The sequence below is a fragment of the Anastrepha obliqua genome, chromosome 1 (genome assembly GCF_027943255.1).
Source record: "Anastrepha obliqua isolate idAnaObli1 chromosome 1, idAnaObli1_1.0, whole genome shotgun sequence".
Lineage (NCBI taxonomy): Eukaryota > Metazoa > Arthropoda > Insecta > Diptera > Tephritidae > Anastrepha > Anastrepha obliqua.
The window spans coordinates 155855902-155880190 of record NC_072892.1 but is presented as its reverse complement, the minus strand read 5'-3'; the positions used below and the strand labels follow the sequence as shown (position 1 = coordinate 155880190).

Below are 24289 nucleotides of genomic sequence, written 5' to 3'. Positions count from 1 at the left end.
GTAACGTAGAACCGACTGTCGTGGAAACGACTGTCGTGCTACAACAACAACCAGTTAAGATTCATTTGTTTATGCCTATAATTTTACAACGACTTTTTTTAAATTATTTTAACTAGAAAGAAATAACTTATGAACCGATTTCGTACAAACTAAGCTAAATAGTAAATGGCGTTTTTACGAAATAAATCAATTAACCAAAAACTGCAATCACACTGAGGTTTTAGGCAACGAATTTTGTATAGTTTCAAAACCATGATTACTATTGTATTTCTAAACAAATTTCGCATTTTAAGTTTTCAAAAAACAAAATCACATACCGTTAAAACAAATGAATCGCGCAAGCGCTGAATGCAGCTAATGCCTTTATGAATGTTTTAGCATTGCATCACAAATCACGAACTTAAACAAAATGCTAAAAAGGATTTTCGTTAATTTTTAAAACTTATTTTCTTAGCCAATAAAATGAATTTCTGCTTGACACTTGCAAAATACTCGTACATTGGTGAGTTCTAATTAAAAGCAAAAACTTGTTTACGGATTTATATTATTATCAAAGTTTTGCCAAATAGAGTCTACATAATATATATTCATGTATATATATAATCGGCGCGTGCACTCTTTTTGAGTGTTTGGCCGAGCTCCTTCTCCTATTTGTGGCGTGCGTCTTGATGTTGTTCCACAAATGGAGTGTACGTACAATATAAAAACTATTTATGTAAATATAAATACATACTAAAACTTCGTTTTTCAGCTGTTGCCGACATTTTAATTTTAATTAATTTTTTTTTTTTTTTTTTGTCAATTCAAATACTCAAAATTCACATTTGCAGTTTGTATGCGTGCTTGTACTTCGAAATTGCGTAAAGAATTTACTTAACTAATTTAAAGCGAGTTCCATCTGAAAATGGTGTACACATTCACATTTATGCATTGGTTTAACACTCTGTCTATGAGGCTCCAACACATCGATTTTAGCCTAAACAACTACTTACCGCATTAATTCGTTTTTCAATAATTCAGTAATATTTATAATACTCATTTAAATTACACACACATACACGAAGAGATTAAGAGAAAAACTTTCTTAAAACCATGATACACCAAACGCTTACAGCTCGCTCCTAAACGTCGCGTTAGCTCAGCGCACGCCAGCTGCCACCAACCACCACTTGGCTACATTCCAAATACACATTTCGTTATACCGAAAATTCTGATCGAACTCATGCTGTTGTTATTGTTCTTGTCCTCGGCCGGATATGAATCCGGATCGTTGCGATAACGTAGAACCGACCATCGTGGAAACTCATACTATTCGTTTCGTTGGCATTCAATATTTTACGCTTCAACGGTGAAGGGATCACGCGAATGATGTATTTTCAAATGTTTATTATGATTAGTTTTCGTTGTGGAACTCTTGCCGCATATGTTACACTGGAATGGGCGTTCGCCTGTATGTATGCGTCGATGTTCGATGAGATAATAATGCCGATGGAAGGATTTCTTGCACAGGTCACAGGTGAACTTTTTGTTGCCGTGATGTTCACGTCGATGCCGCATATAATTATATTTTCGTATAAATTTGCAGCCGCAATACTCGCACGTGTACGGTTTGATTTGTTTGTGGGCGTTCATGTGATTCTTGAAATCCACCTCGCGCACAAACGCCTTGGGGCAGTGCTCACATTTGAATGGTTTGGCGGTGCGATTGGCATGCACCCAAGAATGTATTTTCAGGTTCCATTTGGTGGAAAAGGATTTATTACAAATTGCGCAGTCATGTTGTGTGTCCATCGAATGTGTGGCCATGTGCGCCTTGATTGAAGACTTGGCAAAGGTTTGCTTGCACAACGGACACTCCATCGGTTCGGTATAGTCGAATTTATCGGAATGCGCTAAGCGTATGTGACGGCGCAAAGAGTTCGCGTGCACGAAACGATCACAACAGTGAGGACAACATTTCGGTTTAGCATCGTGCGTCTCCTTGTGCCAAAGGAAACGCGCCTTCGATGGCAGTACCTCACCACAATAGCAAACATATTCCTTCTTCCTTATGGTCTGCTTGCTATGACGTTTCCGATGTTGTGTCAAATTGGAGTAGCGCTTAAAGTATTTGCCTGCAGCAATAAATCAAATCCAGAAATATATTAAGAAAAATTATCAAATTGAATACAAGAATAAGGTAGAAATACTCACCGCATACTTTGCACTTAAGTGGCGTATGTCCAGTATGCATACGCATGTGTTCGACCAATGCGCTACGCACCACAAACTTTTTGTCGCACACATTGCAGCCGAATTCTTTCCAGCCCAGATGACGTTTCAAATGCAGTGAAAAATTCTTCCAACGCTGAAAAGTTTTGCCGCATGTAAAACATTCGGCGGGATGTTCGCTTAGATGAGCATCGTACAATTTGACCGATGTGAAATTGCGCCGGCAAATGTAACAGAAAAAGATCGACTGTTCAATGAGTTTCTGCTCCATCTCACTTAGATTATGGCTATCTTTCAAAGTGGATATATTGTAGGCCACCAACATACGATAGAGTGCAGCTAATTTCGTGGCTGGTGTTGACAACGTCAACGGTTGGATTGCGGGTTTCGTGTCAATTGCATCACTGACGCCATCGTCAGCTCCACTGTTTGCATTGGCATTGTTTGTAGGTAATAATGCCATGTTTTTCTTGTCGTCTATAAGTTCTGGTTTAGCATCAATACCTTCACCACTGGCAGACGTAGACGCAGCCGCTGCCGCTGCCGTTGTCGCCGCGCCCGAAGCCGTTAATGGCTGGTATGCATTTTCCACCTCAATTTTAACAATGTCCTGTTTGGAATCTTCAAGAAATTCCACGCTTTCTGTACGAACAAGGCCGCCGTTGCAACCATCTGCCATATTTACAACCACAACATTGTCAACACCACCGTCAGCTGCATTGGTTGATGAGGAAGCAGCGGCAGCGGTAGCGGCAGCCGCAGCCGTAACCGGACGTTGAACACATATCAATCGTCGATTCTGACGCACATAATTATGTTGCATTATCATATGCGAATTGCGATCCTTCAGCTTCGGAAACTCGGCTGTGCAATGTGTGCACTGATATACTTTCTTTCGTTGTCGCCTCTGATCCCCACCCAATGAAGCAGTTGGATCGCCAGCAGCTGTAACAGCAGCCGTTGATGTGCCACTCGCCATAAACGCAGTAGAAGTTACAGCATTATCGCTATGATGTGGCTGTTGCAACTGTTCATTTGCTTGTAGCGGCGGCTGCTGTTGCTGTTGTTGCTGCTGGTGCAACAATAGTTGTTGTGAAGTAATTGTAGCAGTTGGTTGCATGCGCGATACTCCCGCCGTTTTCTCTATACGTCCAATAACATTGCCGCTATTGCCAGTACTGTCACGCTTTCGTTTCTTCTTATTAGAAGACGATGTTGAGGGCAATGCATCCGTGTGCCGGGCGAACAGTTGAAAATTGCTATTGCCGACGCCTGTACTATTTGCTGCCGCTGAGGTAGTTGCTTCCATAGGGAGACGAAAATCAAAGCTGATCAAAAAAATAGAGACATTTTTAGTGTTAGTTAAAAAAATTAATCTAATGAAGTTGAAAGAATGAGTGTAGACCTTTTGCTTGAACGGACCGAAGTCGCCGTATTGCCCGTTGTAGCCGCTGAAGCGCTCAAATCCTGCACAGTGAAATATTCATCGTGATTCCAACCATTTTCGTGTTGAAATATTCCGGGAAATGTGGTTTTGAAAAAACGCGCAGAAATTTCGCCATACATCTACAATAAAAATAAATATATAAAATATCAGGTTTTATAAAATATCTGGTATGCAAGAAGAGGATTAGACATAACTTAAAAAAAAAAAACTTTTTTCAAAAAAAAAAACGTTTCGTTAAAAAACACTTTTAAAAAACTTTTCGTTAAAAAAAACTTAAAAAAACCTTTTCGTTAAAAAAAAAATTTAAAAAATAAAACTTAAAAAAAAAACTTTAAACAAAAAACTTTTTTTTTTCAGATAAAAAACCTTTTATCCAAAACAAAACACCTTTTTTTCAAAAAAACCAAAACTGTTTTAAAAAAAAAAACACCTTTTTCAAAAAAAAAAATTTTTTTTCAAAAAACTTTTCGTTAAAAAAACGTATTTTGCAATATTGGTGAGCTTTTAGGTAACTGTTTTAAATTCATAACTTTTGTCATAAAATTTCAAAATAGTTGTTAATAATCGGAAAATGTTAGAATACGTTTTTTAAGAGCTATCGGTCATCAAAAAATGTTTACCTTTCAGAGGAAACATATAAAAGTCATGAAAGCCCACTTCAAGACCAGCATCTCAAATTGAAAATATTAAAACGTAAAAAACGAACTGTTCAAAGACGGCATTAAATTAATTAATAACCCAATTGTGACCTGCATTCAATTTTTTTAATGAATGAGAAGATCTCAGAAATCTTTTCTACAAAAATCAGGAATATTGTAAATTTTATTAAAAGCAGACACTAGTTTTAGAATGATTGGGACAAGTTTCACACGCGGCATCACAATGGGCTGTGAGCTTGAGTATGGCCCACTTCAACCTGGTGCTGTTGTTTTTGTACAGCTTACTGAGCCCTGTCAGTGTCGCATTCGTCTAGCTCACCTAACCGTATGCCCAGGAAACTTGCTGTTTCGACAGGTTGGGTCCAGAAAGAAAGGGGCGTTAGTTGAGTAGGGTTGATGGGGCATATGAAAGGGTGGTTAGTATCGTGCGGAGTACCTTCCCACGCTGGACATATGTTAGGTAATTCGGGGTCAATTCTGAATAGGCAGGAGTTTAGTCTGCTATAGTATCCAGAACGTTATTGTGCCAAAGTAACGAGGGTCTCTCGGGGTAGCTGAAGCACTTCATCTGCTGTGGGTGGTGGTTGTATTTCGATTAAGGCATTCAGGGATCGGAAATTTTGGAAGCAGGTAAGTGTCTCCCGATGAATCTCCTTGAGCGTACGTCTAAACACTGTCCGGTTCAGTAGTTGTCGGTTATTTTTGTCCTGGACGTCGTCGGAATAGTTGAAGAGATGCCTCCTGACTTACCTGAGACGCGGTTCATGTTCTATCAGGTGTCTACAGGGCTGAAACCTACGGTAGCACCCGAGTAACACCCGAGAACCTTGTTGCGATTTTGTACTTTAGTATCAATTGCGTTTGCGTGCGCGAAGGAGAGCAAATCATCGAAGGTAAGTCCCGAAATTTTGGAGTTGGGATACGGTACACTAGACAGAGCTAGTTTACTGGGGCGGCAACCCTTGGTCGGGAAAACCCCGAGTCATTCCGGTAACGTAGAATCAGCTGCCATGGAAATGAAGTTGGAGTTGTTTACTGTCGGTATTGGTATGTCGTCAACTTTTACCTTAAGCTGTAGTTTGACCTCCTTTGCCCAGGTGGCAAAGAGGGTTGCCATGGATTCAGTGGGGGAAAGTTGTAGTATATTACTCGCAGTGAAAAAATCGGTTACGTTGGCGCACTGGCCATCGATGTCATTGCCCTAAGCCATTATCGAGCAATCGTCAGCATAGGAGACCAGGGCGACTCCCTCTGGTGGCTGGGGGAGCTTCGATTTATAGAAGTTGAAAAGCAAGGGTGATAAGTCACACCTTGCTCTATCCTCCTCTGTTTTGAGTTTTGGTCTGGGAAAATGAGTGTCGAGTGCCGACCATTGAAATAATTATCGGACCGCCTTTTCAGTGCCGGCAAGAGTCGTGACTGTATAATGTCATCTAGTAGTGTGGAGTGACTGACTGTATCGAAAACCTACTTCAGTTCCAGCACTACTAGGACAGTCCTCTCGCAAGGGCCGTTTTGGTTAAGGCCGCGGTTGATTTGGGTGTTTGTGGCGGTGAGTGCTGTGGTGGTGATGTACACTCTTTAGAATCCAGTAATGTGTGGAGTGGGAGTAGGAGGGCTTCAAGAGTATTCACTACTGGGGAAAGGAGAGTTATGTAACAATAAGATTCCCTACATCGACTGTAAACAATTGTAACTTAATGGCAATTATTTTTGCTTTTCTAAAATCAATCCAGTTTTGTATCCTCTTTCTTTCAATGCTCCATTGCATTTGCATTTTTTATTAAAATTTAAATAAAATCCAAATAACATCAGTTGCGCACTTACCGGCTGACTCCATGAGTTCTCAATATCGCAATTGCTTTCCTGCCCTGAAATCTCACCCTTTGCAGGCATTTTTTCATCAGTTCGTATATTCAGCGCATCTGCTGTGCAGCCACCAGCCAAGCTACTCTCTGTGGCGGCAGCGAAGGATGACGAGGTCGAAGATGGTGCACCTGGCATACCAACTAAAACCTCACGCTTACATGTATCCAGATCCAAGTATTTACCCACATCACCACCATCTACGGCCGCATTGCAATCGACACCCAGCGTTGCTTCGAAATCAGCATTTGTCGTGGCCATGGCGTGGTGATACCAATGCGGTGCATTATTTCCTATTTCGCCGCTGCCGCTGTGCACACCACCAAAGTGATTGGTATGCGGTTGCTGCTGTTGTGTTGAACTGGTGGATTCATCTGTATGGACAGTATTGCTGCCAGATGCAAGTGTGGCGGCTGTGGTGGCGTCCTGCGCAGCCTGCTGATATATGGCTGAGAAATTACCACCTTTAGCATCTGGTTGTTGTGCACCACTAGCTGCACCACCACCACCACCACCGACGGCACTGCCATTGCCATAAAGAAAACTAAATGGATAGTCGGTGAAGTTGTGTTGAAGTTGCTGTTGCTGGTTTTGATGCTGTTGTTGCGGCAGTTGGCCGGCATTTAAATCCTTCGCATGAGATGTGGTTGTGCAATTGGTTGCAGTGGTAGGTACATCTGAAGCCGATTGTGATTGTGAATACGATGATGAGATGACGATCTCTTGCACATCATCATGAGCTATAAATTCGTCTTCCCAGCGCAATGCGGCATGTGACTCGGCGCTATTTGTTTTGGTGTTAGCGAGACTCGTCGTTGATTTGGGCTCGTTCATTGCATTGGAATTGTTCGAAAAAATCGAAGTGGCCGAGAGAAAATTGGTCACGCCTGTATGTGGTGATGCGCGCTTCTTCGAATTAGCAAAATCCAACAGAACACGCGCATCATCATTGGCTGCGGCATTGTCATTCGAGTTGCTGATCTCTTTGATTTCCTCTTTCAAGGGCTGCAGATAGTTGGCTTGTGGTTCATGTTCACTTTTACATTGAATAATGGGTGCACAATTGCCAACAGACGAGTTCAGATGATTCTCCAGTATGCTGTGACCCAAATTGCTGCCATTGATGCCAATCCTATTGGTGCTGCTATCGTAAGCTGATGTGATGGGTTCGCTTTTTATCAATTTATGTGCTATTGTATGTTGTTCTTGTTGTTCATGTTGTTCGCGATGTTGTTGTTGTAATTGCAGTGTTTTCTCTTTCAATTCCATTTGTGCTTTGGAAGAGGTGGTCGGTTGTTCGCATAACGCTTCTTCATTAATTATTTGGGGTTTTATTTCCTTAGTATCCCTATTCTTATGCTGTTTGTGGTTGATGTTGTTGCTTTTGTTGTTGAGGTTGAGGTTAGCATTTGCATCAGTCTTTGTTACTTTTGGCTTGATAATTAATTTCTTCGGACCCTTTTTCTGCGCTGGCAGTGAAGTCGATGGAGGCGCATGGGCAGGCAACTCTGATTGCGCCGCCTCTGCTTTTTTTTCTGGTTCGTGTTGGAACCCAACTATATCCTGCTGCTGCTGCTCATCTCTATACGCCTGCTTCTCCTCCTTTAGTTGTATGATGTGTTGCCGCGTCAAATCTTGTATAATTATTGATGTCACTTGCGTTTGATTTGCCGATGCAGCCGCATCGCTGCATGCATTTTGTGATTGTGTTTCTGTGGCTGTGGCTGTCGGAGCAACCACTGTTGGATGCGCTGATTCCTTTTGCGCTTGTTGTTGTTGTTGACTAGTTGTTGCCATGCGTATAACACTGGTCACGTGACTCGAGCATGTTGCTGTTGCTGTTGCTGCTGATGTCGCTGACATGGCTGATGTTGCGCCTATGTTGGCATTTTGCATTTGCAGCATGGCGGTACTGGCAGCCTTTGTATCATTGTCACTGTCATTTATTCTAACCTTATTGCTACTACAATTATTTTCAACTATTTGTTCAGTCTCATTTTTGTTGGCGATTGTAGGTGGTTCGATTACAGTTGGTGCTTGAGAATCGTGAAGTTGTTTTTGTTTATCAAAATATTCCTTGTTTTGCTCTTCGAATGTTTCCTGCTCCTGTGGTGAACTAATCATTTCGTAGTCATCAAGCGGCTCCTCTTTTTCGACTTTGAGCATTGGTAAGGGCATAGCGCCGGTAAGTGCATTACTTTTTGCTGATATTTTACTGGATGCTATTATATTACCAACCAAATCGAGGTATTCATCTAAATTCAACTGTACATCGCTCAGCACAGTTATAGTGTTTTTCGAGTTAAGTTTACGCGACGTTCCGGTTGAATTAGAACTTTGGTTGAAATTTGATGTTGAGCTTGGCATCACACTGGATTCGCTATTGTTGTTGGAACTTGAATTCGCAACGGCACTGGGATCGCTGCTTGTGTCCCTGTTAGCAGAACTCATAGGTGCGCCGTTCAATGGCATGGATCTATCGCTATTTATATGACTGCTGATAATGGGGCTTGCCGTTACTGACCCATCGCTACCATATGCTTTAGTTTGCGTATTTTCGTCAAGTACTGAATTTTTCCCACTTGTTTCTGCATCCTTTATGTGGGGACTCTTATTCGAAGTAGACCGCCCACATTTGTCATTCGCCGTAGTTTGCGACTTCTGTGTTTTTCTTGAAGTGCCAGCACATTCAATATCCATTGGCACGACGTCACTTGTTTTTATTTGTTCATCGGATGTAGATTCTTTCTTGTTATCGTTGTTTTTCTCTGTCATATTCTCATCCTCATCACCATCTTCATCGTCTTTCTCGTTATCTTCGTGTATGTGCAGCACACTTAACGGTGACTGATATATGCGCTCAATCACCGAAAACTCGCCATTATCTTTCTCAACGCACTCGACAATGTGTTTCGGTGTCTCCTGGACTATAAAATCGCCATTGTCTCGTTCCAAATAGTGCGCCACCGGCGATTCAGCATAACGCAAAACAGAAGACGTCGAAGGCGATTGTGCCGCTGTCATCAACATTGAACTGTATGGTGAAGACACTTGTCTTATGCCGCCAGCGGATGTAATGGCTATAATGGCTGGTGGTATAGATGCAGCTGCAGCAGCACTGGCTGCTGAAGTTGAAGGAAGCACCTGACTTGTTATGGTGCCACCAGTCATAGCACTGTGATCAGTGGCATCCATTGGCACACGTTGCTGTACAGCTGCCGATGTTTTGCTTGAGTTGCCGAAAGATGCCAGCGAATGTTGCAATTGTTGATGCAAATTTGTTGATGAGCGTGTGGGTGGCGGAGGCGGTGGAAGTAATTCAGTAGGTTTAGCGCCCATCGAAGGGTTCGCGCTTAGAGCTGGAATATTTGAAAGAGTCTGTTGCTGATGATGGTGGTGTATTTGCAGCGGTACGGAGGAAGTTGCTGTTAATTGTGGCGGCGGCGGATGCATTGTGGGGCGCTGTTGAGTTTGAAGTGGTAGTTGCTGCAGTTGGTGTGGTTGTGGTTGTCGCTGCTGCTGCTGCTGCTGCTGCTGTTGTTGCTGATGCTGATGATGCGTTGGCTGCTGGTGATGTTGATGTTGTATATGGCTTTTATCTCCAGCAGCATTTTTATTTTTGTTTTGGTTGTGTTGAGATCGAATTTGACTTATCGCAGTGCCATAAGCAGGCGGTGGTTTTTGATGCTGCATTTGGGAGGATGCATGGAAGGGGAAAAGCTAGCAAACAAATGAAAATATATATTAGATCAGAAGAAAATTTCAAAATCTATAGCAAAGCCTATTTAGCTTGATAATAAAAAATAATTCGAAATTAGAAATTATAAATACCTGCAGCGAAGACGGTGGTGCGGGCATAGCTGTGGAATAATATATTTTCAGGTTCTGCTGCTGCTGCTGCTGATTATGAGTTTGTTGCTGTTGTTGATACTGGTGTTGAAGCTGTTGTTGTTGTTGTTGTTGAATTTGCTGCTGGATCGGTAGCATTTGAACGTGACGATGGGTGGCAACATTACTTGCAAATAGAGTAGTTGAGTGTGATGAATGTAGCAGCTTATTCGGCATTTGGCCAACCAATATCGGCATGGTTGCCACTGGTGCGGGAGGTGGTGGCAACGCTGTGTGTTGCTGTGCAATTGTAATATTTGCCGTTACATTATCCATGTGCTGTGGTTTTTGTTTATGTTGCTGTTGTTGTGGTGGTTGGGGTAGTTGTTGCTGCTGCTGCTGCTGTTGTTGTTGTTGTTGTTGTTGTTGCTGCTGCTGATCTAATTGACTTGTTACTAATTGCTTCTGTTGCCTTTGATGGTACCCATTCGCAGCAGCATATCCATCAAAATGACCTGGCAGCACTTGTCCAACAACGCTGGGAATCGCCGCTGGTATGAGTGAAACCTTAACCTTATCCTTTCCACTACCAGCTTCGGACTTGTTCTCACCATTTTCGGTTACATTTGTGTCCTTTGACTTTGCAACACCATCAACTGGTGGCTTTACCGTCGCTGTCGTTGTTGCAGCGGCCGCCACCACTGAAGTCGAAGGTTTAGTTATTGCTGGTATTGCACTGAACGCGGCTGTAAAGTTCAGACTATTCTTTTGGACTGATTCAGCGCATACTGAATTGTTTGTAGCCGAACTGCTAATTGTATCTGAATTAGCAGGAACTGGTGATAGGTTTGGTTTTTCGTCCGGATCTGACTTAGTTTCGCCACCTCCACCTCCACTTAAGGATGCCGCCAGAGCGGTACCTGCAGCAGTGCCTCCACTACCCGAAATAGTCATTTGCACGAGTGCCTTAATCACTTGCTCTTTCGGATGGGTTTCCAAATGATCCGAGAGGTTCATACCAGCATGCAGGAATAGTGTGCATACCGGACACTGTACGTTCTCCCCCATTTTGTATAGTTTTAATTCTATGCTGTGTGGTCTAGTTATGTATTAGATATAATACGACAATGCTACTGCAGTAGTTCTTTCAAGACGATAAAGCTTGAAATCATAAAATCGATATACTTCTGTGCAAGTCCATCTTCGTTAAAACATCAGTAATTTAAGCGAGGTTTTACAATTCTGGAAAAATTAAAATCGAAATTTAATTAGTTTAGCACTCTAAAAGGCTGTAATGGATATAATAATAAGTTATAATTTGTCAAAAAATTCGTCCAAATGAGGTTATGTGAACTTCCTCTATTCCATAAAAAAAAACGAATATTTTACAAATAGAAACGCAAATACGGCTTGGAGATTTACGGACATAATGCTAAAATTAAATTAAAGCTACTTTCGGCTCCTTACCATACAGATCTGAGAAGATCTCTACGAGCATTTCCAACAACTCCTCTGAAGAATATTTTTGCGGAAACTGGACTAACTTCTATCGCAGATAACGCAGAAGACTGTATTGGTAAACTTTACGCTAAACTTATAACAACATCGAACAACGCACTTCGAAAAGATGTACAGCTATACTTCGAAAGCGTATTCCTAAGATACCGTCAACCATCCATCTCTGTCTCAAATTTGCTAAAGATAATAACCTACCGCTGCAAAGGGTTCAAATCAGTAAACATCGAAACCCACCCTGGCTACTTAAAGAGGCGTCCTTTATTAACAATTTAGCACTAAATCGTAAAGCTAATACATGTCGTTAAGAATATAAATCCATTTTTTCTGAAATCGCAGCGAATTACAGAGCCATGGGCTGGAAGCTGATCTATACCGACGGGTCTAAGACAGAACTGACTTCATATGCTGTCGTAAAAGAGCAAAACGAAATAATAACTTATGGGCTCTTATTCCCATTCTGCTCTATCTTTACAGCAGAAGCAGTTGCAATTTTTAACGCTTTTTTGTATGCAATCCAAAACAAGGGCAAATTCATAGTGTGCACTGATAGCTTATCGTGCTTTTCGGCCATCCAGAACTACAACAACTCTAACTACATAATTGATTTTATAAGAGAGACACTAACTACCAAACCACAAAAAATCAAAATTATGTGGATTCCTGGCCACGTAGATATTAATGGTAATACACATGCTGACCAAATTGCAAAACAAATGAGAATCACCTCTACCATTACAACCAATATCATCTTTAAACATGACATCTAGTCTCATAAAACACCAAAGGCAAAGTGACCTCCTACGCGAGTGGAGTAATTATAACCATCCCTACTCCTTAGTTAATCCTAAGCGTGTAAAACCAGGTTTTAATGAGTCAATCCCAACGAATATGGTCACACCATACATACGCCTTCGACTAGGCCACACAATACTTACACACGCCCATATACTTCAAGGCATTCCACCCAATCTATGCCCGTTTTGCAACTCCACCCTGAGTATAAATCACATTCTGTCTTCATGCCCTAACCTTGCATAGACTAAACATCATTACTTTCGCAACATTGACCCTCTCGAAAAATTAAAAAATCCAATCCGTAGCCAACATATCTATCTCAAAGATACTGATCTACTTCGTCGGATCTAATCGAGCCATAACCATAATTTTATTGTTATGTAAACCTTTATAAAATAAAATAAATAAATAAATAATTAATGTATATTTCGTATTGAATAACGAAACTGTGGCTTCGGCCTTGGGCTCATGGTGCTCACACTCACCAACGTAAACGTTCGCCCGTCTCAGCTGACACGATGATACTAATGAGAGCCCCATGTAAATGAAAAAACAACACCGTTCCGTTCCGTAGTATCATAGATGGTTGACGTGAGATTTTGGATTGTTTTTGTAGAAACGCGTCAGCTGATTGCGCTCTCATCACACAGTGTTGCCCAACAGTGCATTTCGAAATAATTTACAAAATAAATTTAGAAAAATTCAAATTTTTATAAAATAAAATTGCAGATAGCACTAAAAATTTTGATTTGATAATTTCTCTGAGCTACTAGCAGAAACGAAACGTAGCTTGGATGGGAGCAAAACAGTTGATTGCGCATTTAGTGCTACCTCCTCTAATACTCATCTCTTTAAGATGCAGTAGCGAGAGCAGAGCAGTGTTTTCGTTGCCATTGCTACTACGAAGTAGTTAATGCAAGAACTGGTTTAACTTACTATCACATCCTGATCGTAATTGGTCCGAGATGGCGCGGGTATCACGAGACCGTTGAAAATCTTCGATTCATTCTCGGTTCGGCTTAGGCTAAAATCGTCCGAAACTCGATTGAGTTCAGTTCGGCTTTAAAAATCGGTGATCGACTGCTTTTTAATATTGTGTGACAAATACGCACATATTCGCCCTTCTATTCGTTGTTCTACAAATTTATTTTTGTTACTCACTTTTTATGTTATATTCAAAAACTGCAACATTTTATATATTTTTTTATAATTATGTTTTTTTTTTTGGTTTCATTACTTTTGCGTTTCAATTTTGGATAATTTTATTTATTTCCTAATTTTTGAATTTTTTGTTTATTTATGTTTGCGTTTATGGGGAACCGAATACTCAATAATAACCTTAGTGGTGGTGTAGAAAGTAAAAATTTCCAATTTTTGTTAAAAAAAATACCCAATCATGTTCATTCCGGTGTGGCATTACTGAGGTGCCTCTCACGAGAAAAAGAGTTTCGCATCTAAAATTTCGAAAGTATTTGATAACAGATTTTGAAAGACGTTTCGGCATTGCCAGATCATAACAAATATTAAAGACGCGTTTTTTTTATATTATTTAAAAATATAACTGATGTCTTTATTTAACCCTTCATTAGGCACCCCGGCCTGGCCAGACTGCTTTTTTAATTTTTAAAATATTTCTGGACTTGGAAGCTCCTAAAATTTAAGGACGAAAAAAGACCAGACCCGGATGCCCAACCGTAGATTTAAAAAAAGGTATCCAACGGATGGTTAAATCCTCATTATAATGTAAGTATGTACTATATGTTGACATACGAAAAAGGAAGAATCCGCGAAGACAAAAGAGGTAACTTTGGACAGAAGACTAAACAATTTTGCACTATGAACAAGAATTTGCAGATCATGGAAAAGGAGGTATTTAGTTTGACATTTTGTAAGAAAGAAAAAGAAGTTGACCTCTGACATTAAACTTTTTTTTTTCTTATTAAACAGCTTTTCAACAGTTTTTCAACAGCGTTGCTACAACAGTCAGTTCTCCGTTAGCGGATTTATATTTGGCCATGGACTGTGAATTAAGCAGAATAACACGAAAAAGAAATCTTTGGCTTTAAATTACTTTGGCCATTACGTTTCATTCATTCATTCTAGTGCCTTTCATTTCTCAAGAATGCATCAATTACCTTTTAGAAAGTTATCAAATAAATAGAAAATTAGTAAATTACGAAAGCAAGTGAAAGCTACCATTTTTGATAACGAATTAGCAAAGTGGCAACCTTGTTCTCTTTAGTGAAGTGTAGGGAAGGGAAACACTGGAAACTCTCTTTTCGTGTTCCATTCGCGGTCACACGGGCAAAATTGTTTTCGGCAACATTTTAACATTTACTACTTTAGCTTCTTCGGATATATTCTACAACCCGCTAACATGTAAAGCGGTGAACGCCCGCAACAGTTTCTTAAATATTTCAATGAAGAATGCAAACTGGTTAAATAAATTTGTTGTTTTTTATTGTTTACATATACATATATACATTTTTGTACTAGAATAAAAAAATAAACTAAACAGACTTCATATATAAATATATATGTATATATATAAAATATAATTGGCGTGCACACCCTCTTTGGGTGTTTGGCCGAGCTCTTCCTCCTATTTGTGGCGTGCGTCTTGAGGGACCTACAGTTTTAAGCCGACTCCGAACGGCAGATATTTTTTATGAGGAGCTTTTTCATGGGAGAAATACACTCGAAGGTTTGCCATTGTCTGCCGAGGGGCGACTGCTATTAGAAAAATGTTTTCTTAATTTTTTGTGTTTCACCGAGATTCGAACCTACTTTCTCTCTGTGAACTCTGAATGGTAGTCACGCACCAACCCATTCGGCTACGGCGGCCGCATATATAAATAATTCACTTAAAATTAACTTGAGTATCTAGGAAAAAATTAGAATTCAACATAATGTTTTAAATTATACCTTCTTTACTAGAAAAAAATAATCCTGCATTTCTCAAACAGCGTTCTGATGCTTGTCATCATTGATTTCTTCCGTTTGATTCAAGGCGCATTCATGAAAGGTGGTGGCACTAGACCAACAACAAAGTTCTGAACGTTTGATTGTAAAAACAAAATGTTGAGAAAAGTAGAAAACAAATAATGAATTCGCCTTGTTTCATTCTGAGCTGACAGCCACATGGACCGGCGAAAGAAAAAAAAAACAACTCAGCCGATTTACCAACACCACCTTTAATAGATTCGCCTTGGTTTGATTGAAAACCAACACAGAACTCAGAACTTTTCTCCTCCACAAAAGAAGAAAACGAATGAAGCATTTTGTCAAAAATTGCTTAAAGATTGTAAATACGAATAAGAAGAGCAATGCGTGTCGCCAGTCCGGGAGACAAAATACCCTCTCTCTTCCGCGTCCGTCCTTCTCCCACGAACAAAATGTTTCCCTGTGTAAATGGGCACTAATGTAGAATACATGCGAATCATTGTACCATACAGCATGGTGGGTATTGCGTTAAGGGTTTTAATACAAACAATGCAACGGTTGAGCACCAATGTATATTTTATTGAATTTTGCTGTGAGAACACAGCCAGAAAGCTGGAAATGTAGCTTGTCATTGGTGCTGAGAAATGAAATATGCTCTGCTTGTCAAACACTTTGATATTTTTCTAGCGGCTTCACCCACAAAGCAACACAACCCATTGAACGACATGGACCAGTGTTGACGTTTTATATTAGTTACTTTTAATCGTTTTTCTCTCTAAAACGTTTTTGGTAATTTGTTAATTTTTCTTCTGCTTTAATTTTTCGCAATCTGAAATAAACTAGCCGTGATGCCAGAAGTTTTACTACAACTTTATTCTATTACAGTTAGCAAAGCATCGCCAAAGTTCATTCAAATTGCCTATTTGAACTTATCAATTAAGGTAATCTGACAAGCTTGCAGTAAGTAAATAGGGCAATACTGCTGTTTCCGTGGCGCCGCAATTTAATGGCGGATTCTTATAGAACTCGACAAAAGAAAACGAAATGAAAGAGTAAAATTTTTTGATATCTCGCTTAGTTTTTAAGTAATTTAATGTTAAAGTTCTCTAATTTAACGAAAAGTTGGTGTTGCCATACACCTGAAATAAAAACGAAGTTCGTATGCAGAGATGTTCAGTAGAAGGTTCATTGTAAAACTGCAGTATTTTTTGCTGTAATTTTAAGTTGAGAAATAATTTTGAAAATAAAAACTCATTCAAACTTAAAAACAATGATATTAAGCGTATCTCAAAAAAAAAATAAAGTAATTAAAATTAAATTAATTAACATAGTATTTTTGCGTAGAACTTCTTTTCGCGTGGGCGGCCTTCGGCCGCGCTTCAAAAAAATAACCCTCATCAGTTCAACTCCGGCTGCGCAATCCACAGTATTTTTGCGTAGAACTCCTTTTCGATGGGCGGCCTTCGGCCGCGCTTCAAAAAAATAACCCTCATCAGTCCAACTCCGGCTACGCAATCCACAGTATTTTTGCATAGAACTTCTTTCCGTGTTAAAACCATTGAACCCAAATTTAAAACATCATATGCGTGTATATAGTAAGGAGGCACAATAACCCCCATCCCCAACATTAACACTAAACTTAAATATAATATTTAATTTTTGTTCATATTTTTGTTTCATTTGCAGGCATCCGGCAACACCATACTGTTGTCATTCCAATCTTCTTCTTATTCGCGTTTAAAATTGGAAAGTGACTGTATGGACAAATGCATTTGCATTTTATTTTAATAAAAATAATTCGAATATAAGGATAAAAATAAGTAAAAACACGCGTGTGAGTGTATATTTCGTGAATTTTAGTGAAGTGTTAAAAAATATATAGTGTAATATGGCAAATTATAGTGAAGTTCCAAAGGGCATTTTGAAGGCCTTTTTTATTCAATATCTCGAAAACTAAGGGAGATACCAAAAAATTTTACTCTTTCATTTTGTTTTCTTTTGTCGAGTTCTATAAGAATCCGCCATAACCTTGCGGCGCCACGGAAGCAGCAGAATCCCCGTAAATAGTCAGTCAGGACAAGATATATCGCGCGAATGCAGCTTTCTTTTTTTTTTAAAGTCGCAGCTTATTAGAAGAAAGTGTGTCTTCATTTTTATTACGAGAGTATAGTTAATTGAATTGCTTGAAATCATTTGTGTCGGTTTTTTATTTTTATTTTATTTTAAATATGACATTCATCCATCTAAGGCATCCGGGATATTTATATACATACTAAAATGTGGACTTTGAAATGCGATGTGTATTATTTAATATACATACATATGTGCCTACGTACTTGAAATTTGAAAAAGTGTATGTGGTTTGTTGGTGTTCTTTTTTAAACTGATATTTTCAGGTAATTTCCTTCCTTTTTTGTTTCGGTTAAACATTTGTTTGGCTGTGGCAACACTGAGCATGACCCTGCTGTACAGCACGTTGTATTGTGTGTTTTCTATATAAGAAATGAACAGAAATACAAATATGTGAACAAAGAGTAATTAAAGAGAGCAGAGAGCACTCTCATTTGTGCATCGTGGTTTAGCAGCGCTTTTATGTTTGCTTTGTGTTATATGTATTCGCATATGATAGCAGTTTAAGTTTCTATAGTATTTTGAAGTCTCTTGATCTCCTTTCCTAAGAGACTTGTTAAACATTTACCTTTCGGATAAAAAAATAAGAGAAAACATGATCGATACACTTGAATTACCAAAATAGGTTGAAAAAAACATTTTTATTTTTATTTCTAATATTATTTACATTTAATACAAAAATTTAATTTAACTCAAAAAAAGCTTATTGACTTGAATAATAGTAGCGCCTCTTAGGGGCATCGAATTACCCAATCATTCACGTTGCAGGGTAGGTATGGTGAAAAAATATTTTTTGAGGGGAACTTTGGATTCTATGCCATTAATTTTGTGTTTCACAATATTTAGCTTTAGCTTAGTGTCAAATTCGCTCAGAGCCGAATAACGGTCTGCCAGGTAGTACACCTCTAAAAATCTTTTCACCCTGTTCACGTTGGTCCTTCGTGATGGATTGCCAAATCAACTGAACTTTCCCCCACAAATCCTCAATAGAATTGAGAAGGGCTGACCATTCCAACACGCGAATGCCTTTATCGCGCAGCCATTTTTTCTCAGCAGCCGAGTGGTTGAATCATTATCCTATTGAAAGCGCCAACTATTATCGGCAACCCGTCTGTAGCTAATTTGCCGAATTCATTATGCCATCGATCTGGTACAATAGCCCTACACCATAATATGTAAAGCAGCCCGCTACTTTTATATTTCCACCGCTTTTTCCTGTTTGTGTTTTTTTAAGCTCACAGCCCTCCACGGGAAGAACTGACTGCGCGATTTAAAAAAAAAAAACAGTGCACGTGGTCACAATAATAGCACAGTGAGATGTTGCCAAGTTCTGAATGTGTTCAGTAAAACAGGAGCGCGAAGTATTACCAAATTTTAATTACTTTCGTATTAACTTTTTTATGCTTTTACAAGCGTTTAGTACATTCCACAACAAAATGCATGTAACTCAATGCACCAACATCAGAAAAAGAACAGAATCTTTAGAAACTTCGCGGTATGCAGTTTTATAGCTCATTTGATAAGCATAAACTTGACATAAGTTACGTAAGAACTTAAAGATGATCACTCAAGCTGGCAAATCAGCTGACATACGTGCATATACAGTATCATGCCAAATAAATATGAACACATAATTTTTTCATGTTTTTCTTATTATTGTAATTTAATCAAGCTCGACAAATACTCCTAACAAAAAGTAGTCCCTACCTCCTGATTATGTTAAAAAAAAAAGCTTTCTTAACACAGAAATGTCAGATGGAGTCCGCGCTGTTAAAACATATATGTCTTACCGGATTTAGTGCCATCACTGTCTCAACATCAACTGTCATTTTGTAGTTTGACAACTCAGCTTTCATTTTACCTCACCATTACCATGCGCAAATAAAATTTTGAAAATGAAATGTTGACGCAGCAGGGTGCCCACAAATTAGAAACAAAGTCAAAACAGTCAAAATTTGGACAGATGTTAAGACATATTAAGTAGAAGGTTTAGATGTTGGGTTAAATATACTAGAAACGCATAAGTTCGATTCTAGCAAACTGTGCTGTCATTTCTGTTCAGTAAAGTTTGGCAAGTCATCATGAATCGTTTAATACCCGAACAATGCTTCAAAATTGTGGAAATTTTCTTTGAAAAAAATAAATCTGCTTGCGAAGTTCATAGAGCAAAGTGTAGAAAGAAGACGCCGATATGTCGATTCGCCTTCATTCTCAACTTTTTGGCCTTTGTCCTTCGACTAAGTCGAAAATTTTACATAAGGGTCTTGGCTTACGTGCCCATAAAATACAGTTCGTGCAAGAATTGAAGACAAATGAAGAATATGCCCGTTCCCAGGGCAGTCGGTTCTACGTTACCAGAGCGACCAGGATTTATATCCGGCCAAGGACTGTCACTTCAGCAGCATTCAACAACAACAACAACAGCAACGGACATTGTCGGATATCATATTCACAGAATAAATGCCATGAAAATATCTACCAGATCATAATAAAAAAAAAACATTCCAACAATATTTGTCTTTTGCCTTATCACTTTAAGTTCTCAAGCTCTTAAAAAACACCCGGCATAATTCTTTGATGGAGGCCAAGTTGTAATCAGCTAAAAGCAAAAAAAACTGTTGCAGTAAAATTATTTGTTTCGTTAAAAGTTCATAGAAATGAAAAATGAAGCAGGCGATTTTCTGTCAAGATTATTTCTAGGTAGATTCTAAGTTATAGGGTTATAGAGTCCCCGACCTCACACAATAGGATCTACCTGAAAATAATCAGAAAATCTTGTCAGAGATTTGCTTGCGTCATTTTGAGGAAGATGATTTAAGCATTATTATGTTCCATCAAAACTTGATGCATCGCTCAGGTTACCCTAGTACACTGAGTATTGTTTCTTAAGCGATTACTTGTACTTGTGTATATACACATACACACACATATATATATATATATATTAATATGTATGGCGGTTTAATAACATATGAATTAGTACAATAAACAACGATTGGGGTCGTTATTCGATTTTGACCTTGAAATTGAATATTTAATCAAAGATATTTAAATTGCCCTGTATGACGTTTAACACACGAGTTAGCGCGTACTAGCAACGACATTCGTACACACATACACATGCGAATACAAAATTACAAATTCAATCGCTAAAAGGTTACATTTTTTAAACGCTACATATGAAATTTAAATTTTGCAATACTCCTTCTTTTCGACTACAAATGGTTAAAAGTCGACCAACAGTTTAATAAATCGGACATTTACTCATAAATTCTGACATAAAATCCAAACGATAATGTCAGCTAAAGTGGAACCAAATCGCCAACAGGGACAAAGACTACTAAATTCAATGTTCAAACAAAAAATTAATTCGCAGATAAGTCTTATACTGATTGTTTAATAAACCCTGGAAGTATCTGCTACTCTATACACATGAGTACTCGTACATATTATGTGCATACATACATACATAATAAAATAATTTATGTGGATAAATAATGTACAGAAAAAGGAGCAGATCAGAGGAAGAGAGTAAACAACTGTAAACCTTATAAAATTATAGAAACACAGTGATTCCTGAATTAAACATTTCAGAAGAGAATAAAAACAAAGCATGGGGCAATGAAGAGATTGCACTCCAAACGGTGGAGTGCACACTGAAGCACACAGGTTATGTCTACACTCACATCTACATACACATCTTCACATCATCACAGAAGGCGACGAAGCAGTCACAGGCACCGCACTGGCTTGGTCGTTTTGTACTGTAGTTGTTTTTGTTATGCGCATCTTTAGCGATCAATTGAAATACATATGTATGTATGTGTATGTGACGTGTGGGGTGCAGCAGACGATAATAATGACAGCAGCAACAGAAAACAAACACATGCAAACCAAGTGATTAAGGAACTAAATGAACAACAACAGAAATAAGCAAACGAACAACAAAACGCGAGATAAAAACAAAAGCAATGTTAAACATTTAAAGCTTCAAATACATGTTCAACCGTATGTATTAATATCTATGTATATAGGGGTACATATATACGTAAACACTATATATACATATGTATACGAAATAGCTTTAGCATGGTGAGTAGAATAATGTACATATAACAATAGCAAAAAGAAGCAAGGCGCAGAAAATAAGGAACAATAACGTGTAGCAAAGAAATATACTCGTACACAGATGAAATGGTAGACAGAACATCCAAAATGGAGTAGCACAAGAGTCGGGAGAACATGAAAATGGGGACAACAACAGGAACAGGTACATTCCGTGCTGAGCTCTCCCGGCGATGCATAAATTCTGATTTTATCGCATAAACAGCTTTGTCGGCTTCCAAAAAGTTTTATCATGAAAATTTGTGCTAATTGTTGCATTTTAGAGTTGAACTTGTATTAATTTATCATTTTGTATAGGTATGTTTGTACTTATATGTATGTACATTACTCGTATTAATGCTATGTACATACATTACTCGTGTTAAGATTATAAAATATTAATCGAAATTCGGTTTCTGAATTCCTACAAATATTAAGGAGACCATTTGTTGGGATTTAAACACAACACATAAAATTTCGTACTGCACGTAAATATGTTTATATATAATTTCATTTACTAGATTCTAAGTCGTAAAATGTTTTTTTTTTTTTTTAATTTATTTTCATGATATTTCGTTTAAGCAAAAATCATGTCGCTTTAGTTCTTTTTACTTTCATAGGAAATTGGTTCAATGGAATTCTCACATAAAATGAGGTAATCAAATGAACAGCCAAAATTTGGAATAGTTGGCACAACCACTTAGTCATAAAGAAATGCTATGCAAAGAGTAATGAGTGTGAGATGCTACCCTTATTGATTTTTCTTAAAAAAACAGGCACAAAGATGTACACTACACAATTCTCCATCTCCAAATCTACACCAATGCGTCGAACCAGTATACATGAAAGATTTTCCGGCACATTGACACAAACACCGAAACACCGACACACCGTTTCCCATTGACAATGAATGAATGCAGTAGGCACAGAGGCCTCACTAATTTAACGAAAGCAAAGGAAAAAATTAATAAATAATTTTCATTCACGTATGGTTTGATGTGCTACAATTTTTTTTTATTTTTTTTTTATAAGTATATTAGGGGTAGTAATCTAAATATCCAAATCTACGAAACGATGATATTTAAACTTTTACACGCACTGTTATATGAACGCACCTCAAGAAATATTTGTGTAATTCCCGTAGAATTACTTGGGTTGTTTTCTGCCTACTCTTAAATTTACTTATTGAAATAGTCGCTTAAACTTATACTAAATCGGTATTTATCTAAATGTTTAAATCACGAATGGCATGTTTTCATGCACATTTTTCATTGAATTCGAGAAAACCCAGTAAGTGGTTAGTATGTTTCAACAACGATTCAAAACTACGAGATGTGCTATCTGCTCGATCGAAGCAATATAATAGCATTACAATAACTGATGGTCTGTATCTATTCAAGAATTGTTTATGTAATTCAATTGAAATTTTTGCTGAGTATACAATTTTAATTTTTACATGCCTGTATAAGTTCATATACGAGTGAGCATAGGCGAGCAATAATTTTGAAAAATTAATGCCACTAATTTATGTAAAAAACTTATCATATGCCTTTTGACAGCTACTTCACGACGCCTTAAAGCATTTAGATGAATACCCCTATTGTGTGTAAATACCAACGTTCTCATATAGGATGACACAGCTGGTTCACTTCATCGAACTCACCTTAACTATGACCAATGTTGTGAACATGGGTGCTGCCGCTGGTCAGGTTACTATTGTTGCTTTGGCCTCTACTGTCAACGCTGGTGATAGCGATCGTTTTCAATGCCTTCCACACTCAGTTATTTGCCCTTTTTAATCGCTTTCGCTTTGTATCTGTATCTTCTTTTTTTATAGCAAGTGCATTATTCGCTTTTAATAATTTTCTTCTACGGTACACACAGCACACAAACACAGAGTACAACACAATATTATCGTTTACTTTTTTGTTTCTTATTTCACTAAATTACTCGGCTACAAGGGGTGTTCACATTGTTAAGCACGTCAATGTTCCCCTACACAATTGCCTACGAATAAGCACACCGTGTATAGTCCAACGACGATGGCGACAGTTTTTATGGAACGAACGTAAAACGTATTTACATGTATTTCGTTTTGGAACGTAAAAAAGCAAATAAAGATAATTGAATTTTATTTCACTGTTCTTCACTCACGCACAGATGATACAGTAGAAAGATATGGAATGGAATTTTGTATTATGTTTGGTAGAGAAAAAAAAATACTCTCAACCTGGATGAACAAAGATTTCCAATGATTGAATATAGGGCTGGCGGAGGTGATTATCGAAAATAATGTTAATTATGTCGAAAATGTTTGTGTTCTTTTGTGTTGTTACTACTGTGCTGGTGCTGGTATCGGTCTTATAACTCCGTTGGTATTAGTTAGTGGTGTTGATCCTTGATTTTTACTTCAGCTCCTTCTCACGAGAGCTCGTTTTCCTGCTACTCACAGACGTTCAATGACACATTTTTTTCTTTCTTTTTAACTTATTACCCCATACACTCCTTCCACAGCATGTAATGCGAGTGCTTCAACTGCTGCTTGTGTATGCGATTGCGAGGCCGTCCGACGGAGTCCCGTTCGTATAGGTCACACAAAAGAATTTTTTCATTCGATTTTCACAAGAAATTTCCACGAAACTCCACAATTTTTTATCGAAATCGTTACTTCACTGGTTTCTGCTGCAGTTTTTAGTATTTTTGCATATTTCCAATTACTTTTAATAAATTTAATTCTATTGAAAATATTCTGCACCGAAATGAAAAATTACGACAACGTCTAGTTATT

At 38.3% G+C, this 24289-nt stretch overlaps 1 protein-coding gene across 1 annotated transcript; it reads right to left on the bottom strand.

Moving 5' to 3' along the window:
- Nucleotides 1–777: 777 nt before the first annotated feature.
- LOC129238708 (uncharacterized) lies at nt 778–24278 on the bottom strand. The gene is made up of 6 exons (XM_054873873.1): nt 23165–24278; nt 10015–11253; nt 6145–9903; nt 3617–3777; nt 2194–3539; nt 778–2114 (listed from the first exon to the last, which is right to left on the bottom strand). The coding sequence occupies exons 2-6, from the start codon at nt 11077–11079 to the stop codon at nt 1336–1338; spliced, it is 7110 nt and encodes a 2369-aa protein (XP_054729848.1). The 5' UTR covers nt 11080–11253; nt 23165–24278; the 3' UTR covers nt 778–1335.
- Between the last annotated feature and the right edge of the window lie 11 nt (nt 24279–24289).